The sequence below is a fragment of the Anoplolepis gracilipes genome, chromosome 15, assembly GCF_047496725.1.
Source record: "Anoplolepis gracilipes chromosome 15, ASM4749672v1, whole genome shotgun sequence".
NCBI lineage: Eukaryota > Metazoa > Arthropoda > Insecta > Hymenoptera > Formicidae > Anoplolepis > Anoplolepis gracilipes.
The window spans coordinates 6,307,453-6,320,665 of record NC_132984.1 but is presented as its reverse complement, the minus strand read 5'-3'; the positions used below and the strand labels follow the sequence as shown (position 1 = coordinate 6,320,665).

The 13,213-nt window shown below is 32.6% G+C and overlaps 1 protein-coding gene and 1 pseudogene across 1 annotated transcript in view; both read left to right on the top strand.

The window, feature by feature from the left end:
- Positions 1-13,213, top strand: part of LOC140674183 (uncharacterized) — a 257,866-nt pseudogene that overhangs the window by 110,916 nt on the left and 133,737 nt on the right.
- The window catches only part of Utx (Utx histone demethylase), an 85,651-nt gene continuing 72,445 nt past the window's right edge, over positions 8-13,213 (top strand). The window contains exons 1-3 of the mRNA XM_072907045.1: positions 8-376; positions 1,207-1,463; positions 1,870-1,978. Coding sequence (XP_072763146.1) covers positions 309-376; positions 1,207-1,463; positions 1,870-1,978 — 434 coding nt within the window. The 5' untranslated portion in view covers positions 8-308. The remainder of the gene's footprint in view (positions 377-1,206; positions 1,464-1,869; positions 1,979-13,213) is intronic.

Genomic DNA, 13,213 nt, shown 5'->3' with positions numbered 1-13,213 from the left:
CGCTTTCGGGTGCCGAATGTTTGCGGTGACGGGTGACGAGCGACGGTCGTATACGGCGTACCGCAGATTTGTGCGCGTTCGCGTCAGTTCGCGCTGTTACCGTCGTTATTGTCGTTGTTGCCGCTACTCCGTCGATATCCTTAATTTGTCGCGATGAGGTGACGACTCCGCGGGATCGACTCGCGCGCGCGCTACTTGGTCGACGGCATAGATCGGGTTTTTCGGAGTCGTCGGGTCTCCATTTCCGCGGAGATGCTGCTGTGAACGTAGTTACCCGCACATCGGCCCTTCTTTCGTGAGTGCGGAAAATGGCACAAGACACCGATGACATTAATCTAACGCCGCAGGAGTTGCAGACGCTGTCGGAGCTGGACAGGTAAAAAAACGCGAGCGACTTTCTTTTTTTTTTTTCTTCTTTCTTTCTTTCTCTCTCTTTACGACCGCCTTCGCGGAATGCGCGAAATTTCGTTCGTGTGACAACACACATTCGTCACACGTCACATAACCTAGAAATTCGGCGCGTTTGACAGCGCGCGCTCGCGTGTTTCGCAACCTACTGACACCCTTTCCGGCTGTATGTACCACATTTCGCGGCGAATATGCCGCAAAATTTTTCGCGTCGACGAGTAACGCTAACGCATATCGACCAAAAGATGAAATTACAGCTCGATTCACTTGCGAAATCCCGATTGGGAGCGAAATTTATTAAAGATACTTAACCTTAGATTACTGACATGGATTGAACTTCACCTTGAAGTAAATTCAAATAGCAGTGCAAGGTAGATCTTCGCCTTTCCAAATACGCTATCAAAATTGTTTTGCTCTATCTTTTTTAATTTTTTGCTTTTCCTTTTCAGGATAAAAAAGATTCCATTAAAAGAAGAAATTACTATAAAATTTTTTTTTATAAAATATAAAAAAATATAAAAACTTTTCTAGACAAGCACTTTAATGATAAAGCATTCGAGAATATTGATTTTTATGATTTCTTTTTTAGAATTTTTTGTATAATTAAAAATTCCTTCGATTGAAAATTCACCTATGTATTAAAAGGTTTTGAAAAGATGTAAATAGAGTTAATACAAATCATTATGAAACATAAATACATTAGACATACAACTGTTAGTTTATTGCATAGAATTCATGCGTATCGCAAACCTCATGTAATATAATAAAAGTAATAATTTTTTTTTTGTAAATTCACAGTCGACAGTTTGGTTTTCTTAAGCTGAACTCTCCGGAGCAGGCAAAGAGAAAGGCTCTGGTTGTTCGTGCAATCAAATATTTGGAGCGTATGCTGGTTCAAGCTCAGGCGGAGAAGCAACGCAGGAAAGCAGATATTACAAAAGCAAGTCCCGATGAATCCAAGGAAAATGAGGAGGAGAATAAGGGTATAAGCATTGATCCTAAAACATACTGCAAGCTGGGACACTTTCATCTGCTCTTAGAAGATTACAACAAAGGTATAGTTTTGCAATAATATATTTTATATATTGTACATTATATCTGTTAAACATTGACTAATATATGAATTAATGATTTAAGTTTTGATTTAAGTTTTAAAAAATGTGAAAGTAAAAATGTTACTGAATATACGAGACTGTCTTTTAATCCTTTTTAAAAGTAAAGTATACACTATAAAATATTGTAAGACAATAAGTTGTATAAGTTACTAATGTAAAATCATAGCTAATCATTTAGTAACAAAACATTTATTAAAATAGATAATGACAGAAAAATTTTTTAAAATCAAACCCTTGATAAGTTTTTTATTTGGTTCTTTTTAAGTCTCTGCTATGAGTTTAGAATTTTTGTTTTATTGATTTTAATATCAAGCAAACTGTAATTAATCTAATTTTCATGTTACAGCGATGTCGGCATATCAGAAATTTTACTCATTAAAAAATGATTACTGGAAGGACGCTTCATTTCTGTATGGCCTAGGTCTCGTTTACTTCCACTTTAACGCCTTTCAGTGGTGAGTGTAGAAACAATTTTTCTTTTAGTCTTATTTTATGTTCTGAGTTTTGCTTGTTAAATCGAATTTTGTTCTGAAGATACTCATAACTCTGTCATAGAGTTTAGCAATAGTGAGTACACAAGTATATAGAATAATTTTACAATTTTAATATTGCTGAGAAAAATCAAATTAAATTATTTAATATAATAAATTAGTCAAATATGATTAATAACTATTAATTTTTGTAAAGTAAATATTTATTCTTATTATTAAATATGTTCTATTATATTAACCAAATATTAAAATTATAAAATATTAAAAAGTTGGTTCTTGTCTTCTATTTATTCTGCTGAAATTTTGTTACGAGACATCTTTCTATTATCGGAAATTATTTGTACCTTTTAGACACAAATTTACTCTAACAACAAATCAACTTCATATTTGTAGAAATTTTTTTTTTAATTAAAATTGTGGGACATTATATGTATACTTTCTTTTTAGGAATAGAAAGTATAAGGAATATATTGTATAAGAAATATATAAAAAAAAAAAAAAAAAAAAAAAAGAAAAGCAACCTATGTAAAGCGTTTGTTCGGTTTTATTTTTCGCGCATAATTATTCAAAACGCAACAGCCTGGTTAGGTCATAGGAAAGTAAAGGCTAAAGGACCCGATCGACAAACGGCAAAAATGGCGTCGTCGGAAAAATGCTATAATCTCTTTCACGAGAGAGTTGCTCGCCTTGAGAAGGGGCCGTCGGCCCTTGCGCGATGTACATATAGGGTTCATCGTTCTCGTTCTCTGTGCTTCTATTTATTTTTTAATTTCGCACACACGACACCATCCCTTGCCGATAACTAAACGGTCCTTTCAGGCGTCGATAAAGTGTACAAATCAGGTCGATAAAGTGTACAAATCTGGTCGACAAATCGCACGATTCCGTTCTCAATAATGATAATTTTGACGATTTGAAATATTAGTAGTGTTTAGTAATGTCTCTTTTTTTTATTACGAAGAAATAAAAATTATACCATAAAAAACAATTTTTTTCCTCTTAGTTTAATTTAAATAAATATTTATTATTTATTATACATATTTCTAATATTCTCCATATATAATTATTTAATAAATAATTTTACATAATATAAATATTATATAAATAATTAAAACAATATTTTAATATAATCAAGTTGCTAATGAATATATAACGAGGATATAATGAATATAGATTATATATAATACCAGCTATATGCGTGTCGTGTGCGTGTGCGTGTGCGTGTGTGTGTGTGTGTGTGGTATCAATTTTTTTATATAAATAAAATATTCAGAAAAGAGAATAAGTACCAGAAAAGCTCATAATTTATAAAATTATTTATTGTAGATACAACTTTACACTTAAAATCTCAAAGATTTTAAGAATTATATTTAGATTTATCACTAATTATGAATTATCTATACATGATATATAAAAAAATTATTTTTTATACAAATAATATTTTCTCGTTTACCGATCGAAGTATCAATAACTTTACTTTAGCGACTTTAACGACCGGGGAAATATCGGGTATTTTTTTTATTAGTTTCTCTACCGACAGATGTCTCTAGCGTCGCGCAGCCAAGTGGGCAAAGTGCTTACGTGCCGAACGGCAGTGCTGTCATGGCCGCTTCGTGGGGAGAGATGGAAGCAGGGGATTGCGCGGGGAGAGGGCGATAATAGGCCAAATATGCACGTCTTTCTCTCTCGCGGAACCTGAAATAGAAATTGAGAGAAGTTGCCGTATATATATATAAATGCTCTCTTTCGCCTGCGGCGGATGCAGTTTTTTCGCATAAACAAATCCCGATGGCGAAATTCTTTCATTTCTTTCAAGAATTCCGCCGAATCTCGATTTCGATCTTATCAGATATTTGTGATTCGCGACAGAATACATTATGGAAACAGGGCCACATCGTATACCGTGTATATACATATTACATGATTGTTTACGAAGGTTCGATGCGGAGATTTGACTACTAAATCAAAGACTGCCCTAAAAAGCTAAAATAAAAACGCATCCTAGGTAGCACTGTTCGTTTTATAAACGTTTTCTAAACGTATCTAATACGAAAAGATATGTTTAGAAAACGTTATAAAACGTTTATAAAACAGACATGTGCTACCTGGGATGTAACTTGGGAAAATATATAATACAATATAAATGTAAATCGCGTTATTTAATTTTTATTACAAATGTAATTTTATATTACAAATGCTTATAAGTTCTAACATTATCGAAATGTAGTGAATTTTTAATATTATCAACCGATATTCTACATATATATATATATGTATGTATGACGTCACTTGATAATATTAAAAATTCCCTATATATATATAATATTAGATATTCTATAATTAAGACTTGATTTATATAATATAATTATATATAATAAAATTTATATATAATATAAATATACTAAAAATTGTCTACATTTTGATAACGATTTGCATTATTAAAATATTTTTTGACATACAATGTTAATTTAATTTCTTATACTTGATATTTGATGTAATCTAACATTTATTTATTCTATACGTTCTTGGAAATACGTGATTTCTCTTTTTCTTGTCTACCAAATTCTTCGCGCAAATACTGTTCGCCGTGCAAAGTTGTAAATTGGGTCGGCTTTGCTTTAACTACTCCTAATTGTTGGCGGGAGCTAAAAATAGTCCGCGATTTACCCGGAAGATCACGCGGATGATACCGGACATTACTCCGCGTATACTCGTCGCATACATTTCCGCTATAATCGCAACTCGGGGTCAAGGATTCGCGCGCTAAATCTCCGCGTCCTTTGATAAGACAAGTATGTTGTTTTTTTTCTCACTTTGATATAATAAAATATTAATATTTTATTACTGATGTCTCCAAAATATTTATATGCAAAATATGTGACAGTGCAAGACATTAATCGCTAAAATTATTGTAAAGCGTGAAAATGTTGTGATAGATATTATTTTGCATTTTTGTCGTGAGATTCGCTGTAATAATTTGGCGTCAATTTTTATTAATTCATAGATAAAATAAAATATTAATATTAATTTTTTATTATTGATATTAATATCGATATAAATATCAGTATAAAATATTAATATTTTTTATTGATTTTCCGGATGTGTTAAATAACAATGCAAGACATTAATCGCTAATTTTTGTAAAGCACGAAAATGTTGCAATAAATTATTCGAATTTTCATTCATAACTATGATGATTATTTGCATTTTTAAGTTTATTTTCTCCAAATTTGTTTATTGTTTTTTATGTATATATCAGCTAACATTTTTGTTTACTTTAATAATTTTGTTAATATATTTCATAGATTCACCGTGAATTCAAAGTATGATGATACAGAAATTCAGAGATTGCTCGTCAGGCAACGTCTTAATTTCAATTATAACATAAACGCTGTGAAATTCTAAAATTCTAAAATAAAAATATAGCGGTAGGAGCAATAAATTCGATATATTATATTTTACAGTATCTTATTGTTAGTTAATAAAATAAAGTTAATTTAATAAATTACAAAGATTTTAAATTAAATCTAACTTAATATGTGCGCAATATTAGGTTAGATTTGATTTAAAATTTTTTATGTAATGTATTAAACTAACTTTTTTTCTGTAACTTTATTTTAATAACTAAGATACTGTAAAATATATTGCTCCTATCGCTATATTTTATATTTTTATTGTAATTTCTTAATTTCAACACTGAATTATCATGCGGTAATTTAATTCCGAGAAAAATAAAGCTGAAACTCTATTAAATTAAACCTGTAAAAATGTGAAACACAAGTATTTCACATAAATAACTTTAAAGTAAGATAAAGATAAGATAAAGATAATTTATTTCAAATTTATCTAGATAATAGATAAAATTATAAAGCATTTTATTTAGATGATTTTCAGATAATATTGTTTAAAAAAAAATATAATTAAAGAGAAAATGAAAACGTAATATAAAACACTAGCAGCATGTTGCTAACTTCTCGAATCTGACACTGACAATGAGTTAGTGTATATACTGAAATTCATTGTATGTATTGTAGTTTACTCTATGAGCTACACTGGTTGTATTCAATAAAGTATTTAATTTTGTAATTAATTTAATAAATATTTAGTAGTTTTTTAATATGATTGGATCGCCTTTGGGAATAAATCTAAGAACCAGACATATTAAAAAATCATGAAGTGCTTATTAAAGGTTAAGTTCTGTTGACTGCAGAATTAATTTAAAAACTAGGGCAGATAATGCATTTTTATTAATCTAAGATAAAGTTATAGATAATATATTTCATTATTAAATAATGTAAATTGATAAAGATGAGATAAAACAAAAATGCTTGATAAAGCAAGAAAGCTTTTGCTTCTTAGGGATTATTTAGATAACAGAAAACTGCCTGTAAATGTATCGGAAATAAATTAAAACACGTACATATACGGAAATTGGTGAAACGAGAAGAGGTGACAAACCTCAGCAGGGCCCTTGAAATTCTCGTTCCGCTCGCGAGGCTAGCGTTTCTCGGATATCCGCGTCGCAGGATAAAAATCGCGTTTTGCGGTCGACCGGTGCATATGCAGGGTCGTCACCGAACACGTACACGCATAGATAGATAGATAGAGATAGATAGATAAACGTAGGTAGGGAGAAGAGACAAACCATCGCGCTGTAAAATCGATCGTTTATTCGTTTGTTCGCTCACTCGTTGGGGACGGGCATCTCTATGCGTTCATGGTTTCGCCATGGTGGAACGTTTATTCCGTTCCAGCAGCCGAAAAGCCGAACTGTACGACGGACAGACGCTTGGGGCTAAAATCCCCCAGTCTCTCCCTTCCTGCTCCCCCTTCTTAACCCCCCCCCCTCCTCCTTCCTCCTCTTCTCTCGACGTGATTCTCTCCCTTTCGATGGGTACCCGGCGCGAATATTCGTCGTCGGGGATCCACTACGCACGAAACTTCGGACTTGCGTCACTTCAAATTTCAGAGGACCACCTTATAGAATTTATCGAGGGAGTTAAGGTGTCTTTTCATGCTAACGCTTGACGCTCATTTTTAGCGTCAAAAGACGTGATCAAAAATGACGAATTGTTACCTTTATTTTTAGTCAGTTTATTTTAGTGTGACGTTAAAAAATGAGTGTCGAGCGTCAGTTTGAAAAGGCGCCTTAAAGATTGTGAGCTTTAAGGGTTCAGTATTTTACTCTAGCAGTATGATTGATGATTTTTAGGAATTTTTTAGAAATTGATCTTTTTTTTTTTGTTTTACATATGTTTTTATTGATATTTAAATAACAGTACGTCAGTATTTTTAAATCTTGAATATTTGGCGTTTTTTTGTTATACGAGTTAATAGGAGTTATTCTCTGCGCGTAGCGTTTTTGAAAACGTCGATGTGACATGATGCTCTTTGTAATTACTTGAAATGAAAAAACTCGGTCTAGTTTTTTTTTACTCTGCGGGATATTTTTCGGAAATTCAACCTAATTAGAATTTACAAAATTAATATTTTTAAAATGACACTCTTTTATTATTTTTCAATTTTTAAAATGAAATTACGATCAGTATTCCAAAACTATCCTATGAAATAAAACATCATCAAAATTTTGGAGATTAGACAATTACACTATGTTATTGTGTCGAAAAAAAGCTAGAAAAATAGTTAAGATTTAAAAATATAGACATACTGTCAATAACGTTAATAAAAATATATAAAATACCAAAAAGATCAATCTTTAATATTTAAAAAAATTCCTAAAAGTCATCAATTTTTCGTATTGCTAAAGTAGACTACTAGGATCATCAAGTTTTTCTCGATAAAGTTTATTTAAGTTTGTTTACCAGCGCTTGCGTACTTTTCGCGAGAGAGAGAGAGAGAGAGAGAGAGAGAGAGAGAGAGAGAGAGAGAGAGAGAGAGAGAGGGAGGGAGGGAGGGAGGGAGGGAGGGAGGGAGGGAGAGAGAGAGAGAGAGAGAGAGAGAGAGAGAGAGAGAGAGAGAGAGAGAGAGAGACGTGGAGATATATGTTCGTTTCTATTATACATATTTAGGGACTATTATTTGTAATATATTTTTAACGCTATATAGCGGGAATAGAGTCCTGAATAGAACGCGCGAACACGTGCGCGCGTGTGTACATACACTCGGCGTGTGAATCACCTTTAGAGAGATGTTGCATCTCGGTTTTGCCTCTGGGGGCCAAAGACAGAGGGGTAACAAAACGACTTGCTGGCAAAAGGGTTGCATTATGTGTGCAACATGCGTGAGAGACACTTTTCTACGATTTATATATTTATATTTAATATACATAAGGAAATTTTATTTATAATTTATATAAATTTTTTTCACACCCAGATGTAAAATTCATTTTATATATAAGACTTATTTTATAAATCTCAATTTTTTAAAAACGCCAGCAAGAGACGTACATTAACATCGAGAGATCTTATCCCTCTCTAAAAAAAGGTGTTATTGATATCGTCATCGTTTTTCCGCGATGCTGATTGGTTGTCTCGCAGTCTCGTTGTCAAGCGCGTTATTGCGACTTGCTTCGCGAGTGTCGTCTGCAGCTGTCAAATTTTGACAGTTTGTGTGACAATTTGTAGAAAAATTATATTAAAGAAAAGTTAAAAAAAAAAAGTTAAAGAAACCGAAAGAGAAAAAGAGAGACAAAAGAAAGGTACATATATTATATATGCATGTATTGTATATTATGTAATTATGTGTAATTAATAGAAAAAAGAAGAGATGGAAGAAAGAAGAAGAAGGGATATAATATTAAATAAAGAAAGAGAAGGAAAAAAAAGAAAGAAGAATGCTTTTTTAAAGCCAATTGTCAATATTAAAATTAAATATTTGACAATCAATTAGCATCGCGGAAAATAACTTTAACGCTTAACTTTAACATACACAATATAATCATACAACACAATATAAACGTAAACAAAACAAATGGCGCGCGCTTAAACTGTTCTAGTTCCTATAATTCGCTATTTTTTTAAATTTTGTCATCTTGCGATTGTGCGAGGTGATAATGGATCTGTGCTTAATGTAACTCGTATTGAAAGGAGATGGCAGGTAAAAAAAATAAATTTTTATTTCTTTAATTAAATAGATTTTAACTCTTTCACAATGCAAATAACCGAAAAAAAATCTATTCTCAGACATTCATTTATTCAATCTAATCGAAATTTTCATAGAAAAGAAAACGCCGACGGTCTGCCTTACCGCGTAGAAAATGTTAATCGTTCAGAAATGGTTTCTTACTTTTTTTCACGCCCGCTGATAGATGCCGAAAATAAGAGAGAATGATTATTCTCTCTTATCGACAAAAGGGAGAGCGAGGAGCGGGGAAGGGGGGACGGAGGGCAGCGACTAATTACCATTTCAAACGATCCCGTTACGTGGCTCGGTCGACCATTGCCTACAAATGTGCATTCAATTCTCTGTCAACCCTTCCGTTCGGCTGATAGGGGGCGGACGAATACAAAGCGCAACATGCGCAATTTTATTTACGCTCGTTGCTTGTATGTATGTGTGTTGCGTGTGCGTGCGAATACGCATCTCTTTTGGGACGGAGGCGGAGGGGGGGGGGGACAAAGAGCTGAGGAAAAGTGCTCTAGTGCGACACACAATAGCAAAATTCATTATCGAGGGACCGACCCTTTCGTTTCTGGTTAATCGGACGCTACGAAGCGTTCGAAAATTTTATTTTCACGCGTTAATCTGTAATAAAAAAAAAATGTCACGTGTTGTAATAAAAGATGCAGTATCATCGAGTATATCCGTTTAATGAATACTGCACATTTCGTTACGTCTCGTTGGGTTTTTTTGTCCGAAATCTTTCCTGTCGCAGATTCTATAGGTAACTTTACGTCACCTGTGTATAAAAAATAATCCACTTAGCCTCTCGGTGGAAGTGTTGAGTTTATTAATGTCATCATAACTTTGATTTGAAAATTTTATTTTGATGAATTAACCTTTTAACTTTCTGCGCCCCAGTGTATTATTAAACAGCGTGTTTACTCTCTGGAAAAAATATGGAGGGTCTGGAAATCTCAGGGATTATTTTTATAGCAGGAAAAATCAGGGAATTTTCATGGAATTTTATTGGAACTCGGAGAATTTTTTTAAAAATCAATTCTCTCTTTGATCATTTTGTTCTTATAATGTAAAGCAATTTGTTTGCAGTTAAACAATTGGCCGAGTTGTATGTGACTTGCTAGGTATTTAAATATATATAAAATATAAATATAAAACTATAAAATATATATTTATCTGTGTTTACATATTTATAATGTCTTAACAGAATATAGAAAGTACATATTTTTACTGTAATTTTTAATGCTAAAAATTTAATGCAAAAAATAAAAATGTCATATATGCAGCTTTTACTATAATTTGTAATGATAAAAAGATAAAAATGTTTATCTTACAAAGTATGTACTATTTTTTAGGACATTTTCAAATCTAGCACTTGAAATTAAGTTTTTAATTTTCTTTCGTATGACAAGCATTAAAATATGGATATAATAAAAAAATTTATTTTAGAAATTGTACTCAAAAAAAATTGTAAAACAATTCTTTTTTGAATTTTGTACAAAAACAAATCTGGGAGAGAGTTCAGGGAATTTTTAGGAAATTTTTTTGCAAAATTTAGACTTCCTGTACTAATTGTCATAAACTTTACTAAGGCTTCGATACAACGTATCTTGCCCGAAGATATATTATAAATTATTCTATTAAATAGTATAAAAAAAAAATTATAATATATAAATTTTCTTTCTTACTCTTTTTTTTTTCTCTTTGCAGATTTTTGTTCACTATAATGCAGAGCAATATCCCGTGCTAAACATAATTTATGACGAAGGTCAAGCGATGCTATCCATTCGCTGTGACACAAAGTTAGAGTCGATGCAATAAATTAAAATCTAGTAAGCTGTGAAAATACCGTGAAAAATCATGCGAAGATAATGTGCGAATTATTATACTTTTGAAGTTTTGTTGAACGACATGGCTATTTACCGGATTTTTATTATTCACATATTGTATTTATTAAGTTTCTATTATTTGAGCGTTCTATTATTCTAACGGAATATCTCTTCGTAGAATATTTATTCTATTGAAACTTAAGAATATTTTGCGTAAGATTCATTTTTGAAAATAAAGATATTTCTTTTCTTTCAAATATTTACATCATCGAAGGTTTTGAAGTCTAATATCTTAAAAATAAAGAATAAAATCTTAAAAGATCGAATCTCTGGAAATTCTTACAAGGCTTTATCACAAAAAGGGACTTGTGACGTGCAAACAAAGTTCTCGGTGACCTTTTTTTTTTATAATTTAACATGTGTAGGATTTGTTCATAAAATGGGGTCATCTCCTTCGGGAAACGTCTTCTTCTTGTTTCGCACGTGTTCGTTTTTTACAAATATTTCGCGCCGACTTTTGACCAAGTCTCTCGCACGTGTTGTCGCAACCACTGTCGTCGGGACGGGTTGTGTTGCACCCTGCAGCGAGAGTGCAGAGCGAGGTGCAAGGTGCATGCGAGCTCTGACCCAGATCGCGCGGTCGATATTCCCTGGCCCAGATCCGCTTCCTGAGATTGATATTTTTTCCACGCAAGCTCGACAACGACGACGACGATTGATCGTTGCCACGACGCACGAAATTCCGCCTAGATTTCTTTATTCATTAGCCTTTCGTAGCCCCAATGTTAATGAGAGTAAACTTGACATAATGTTTTTTTTCTATATTTTTGGAATATTCATATTTTTCAAATATGTGGTATAAATCGGTGTTAGTAAGATTAAAAAATAACAGAATGTCTATTTCCTGGAAAAACATAGAGAATTCTCAGGATTATTTTTATGACTGGAAAAATCTGGAAATTTTCATGGAATTTTATTGGAATTTGCGCGCGAGGGAAATAAAAAAATTTTCTTTGTTTGATAATTTTGCTTTTATATCGAAAAAAATCCACAATCCAGTGATTGGCCTAATTATGAATTATATGGATTTAAAATATATACATATTATAAATATCTATCTACTTCTGTTTACATAATATTTTAACAGAATGTAGGATTTACAGTTCACATTTTTTTATTATACTTTTTTTTGTAATAAAAAAATAAAAATGTTATACAGGTGAAAATGTTTATCTTACGAAGATTATTCAGAAGTTGTTTTCAAATCTTGCACTTGAAACTTAAGAAGCTCTTTTTTTTTCTCTGAGCGAAAAGCATTATAAAACGAGCACAATAAAAAAACTGAGTTAGAACATGACATACAAAAAATTATCTTTAAAATTTTGAATAAAAATATCTGGAAAATCAGGGAATTTAAAAAAAATTGGAGCAGACACCCTGAATAAAGATACCTAACGAATTTAAAGACACGGATGTTTTTTTTTTTTTTCCATAATTATGAGTCAAAGAGATAATTCGACGTTTGTATGATTGAAAGTATATTTTTTCCGAAGATGATTCTAGGCGCGCGAGATTTCGATTTGGCTACGAATACTGATACTCGATATACCCGGTAGACGACGACGATGGCGGGTCGCCTCGGCGTTCGTCACTTTGCGCGTCGTTTGGCGAGGTCATGGTCAGGCAGCGTGCTGAAACCGAGAGTCAACAAACTCTGACGGCGGCTCGTTGGCGAACGAATACGAACGAGCGAGCGAGCGAGCAACCAGCTATCTCGGACCGGACAGTTAACCAAACCCGCCAAACGTAACCCCCCGACCGCAGAGAGTCCGGTCGTGGTCCTCCTGGCTGCGTCTGTAGCGGATTTCACTCCTCTCTCTTTCCCACTCCGCGACCTTTTCGCAGACGGGAGGGGGGGGGACACACGTCTATCTAAAAATAATTCCCGAACATTATTTATAGTACCGTCTCTGTCGTTACGTGATACCTTCTCGACAGGTTCATGATCGGTGAGTGATGTAGGCGACATCGCGATCGATTTCCGAAAAGTCTAGGATTCTCTTGTAAGCGTTGTTAATTTTCCTTCATTATCCTTGTCTAATTCTTAATGTTTGTTTTGTTCTTTATGTGATGTTAAAAAAAAAAAAAAAAAAAAAAAAAAAAACTTTTTTCCCATGCCACATCGTGTATATTATTATTATTTTTTTATATTACTTTATATATTATTTTATTTTATTATTATCATTAAAAATTCTGTGCTATATTATATTATTATTTTATTTTTATTTTA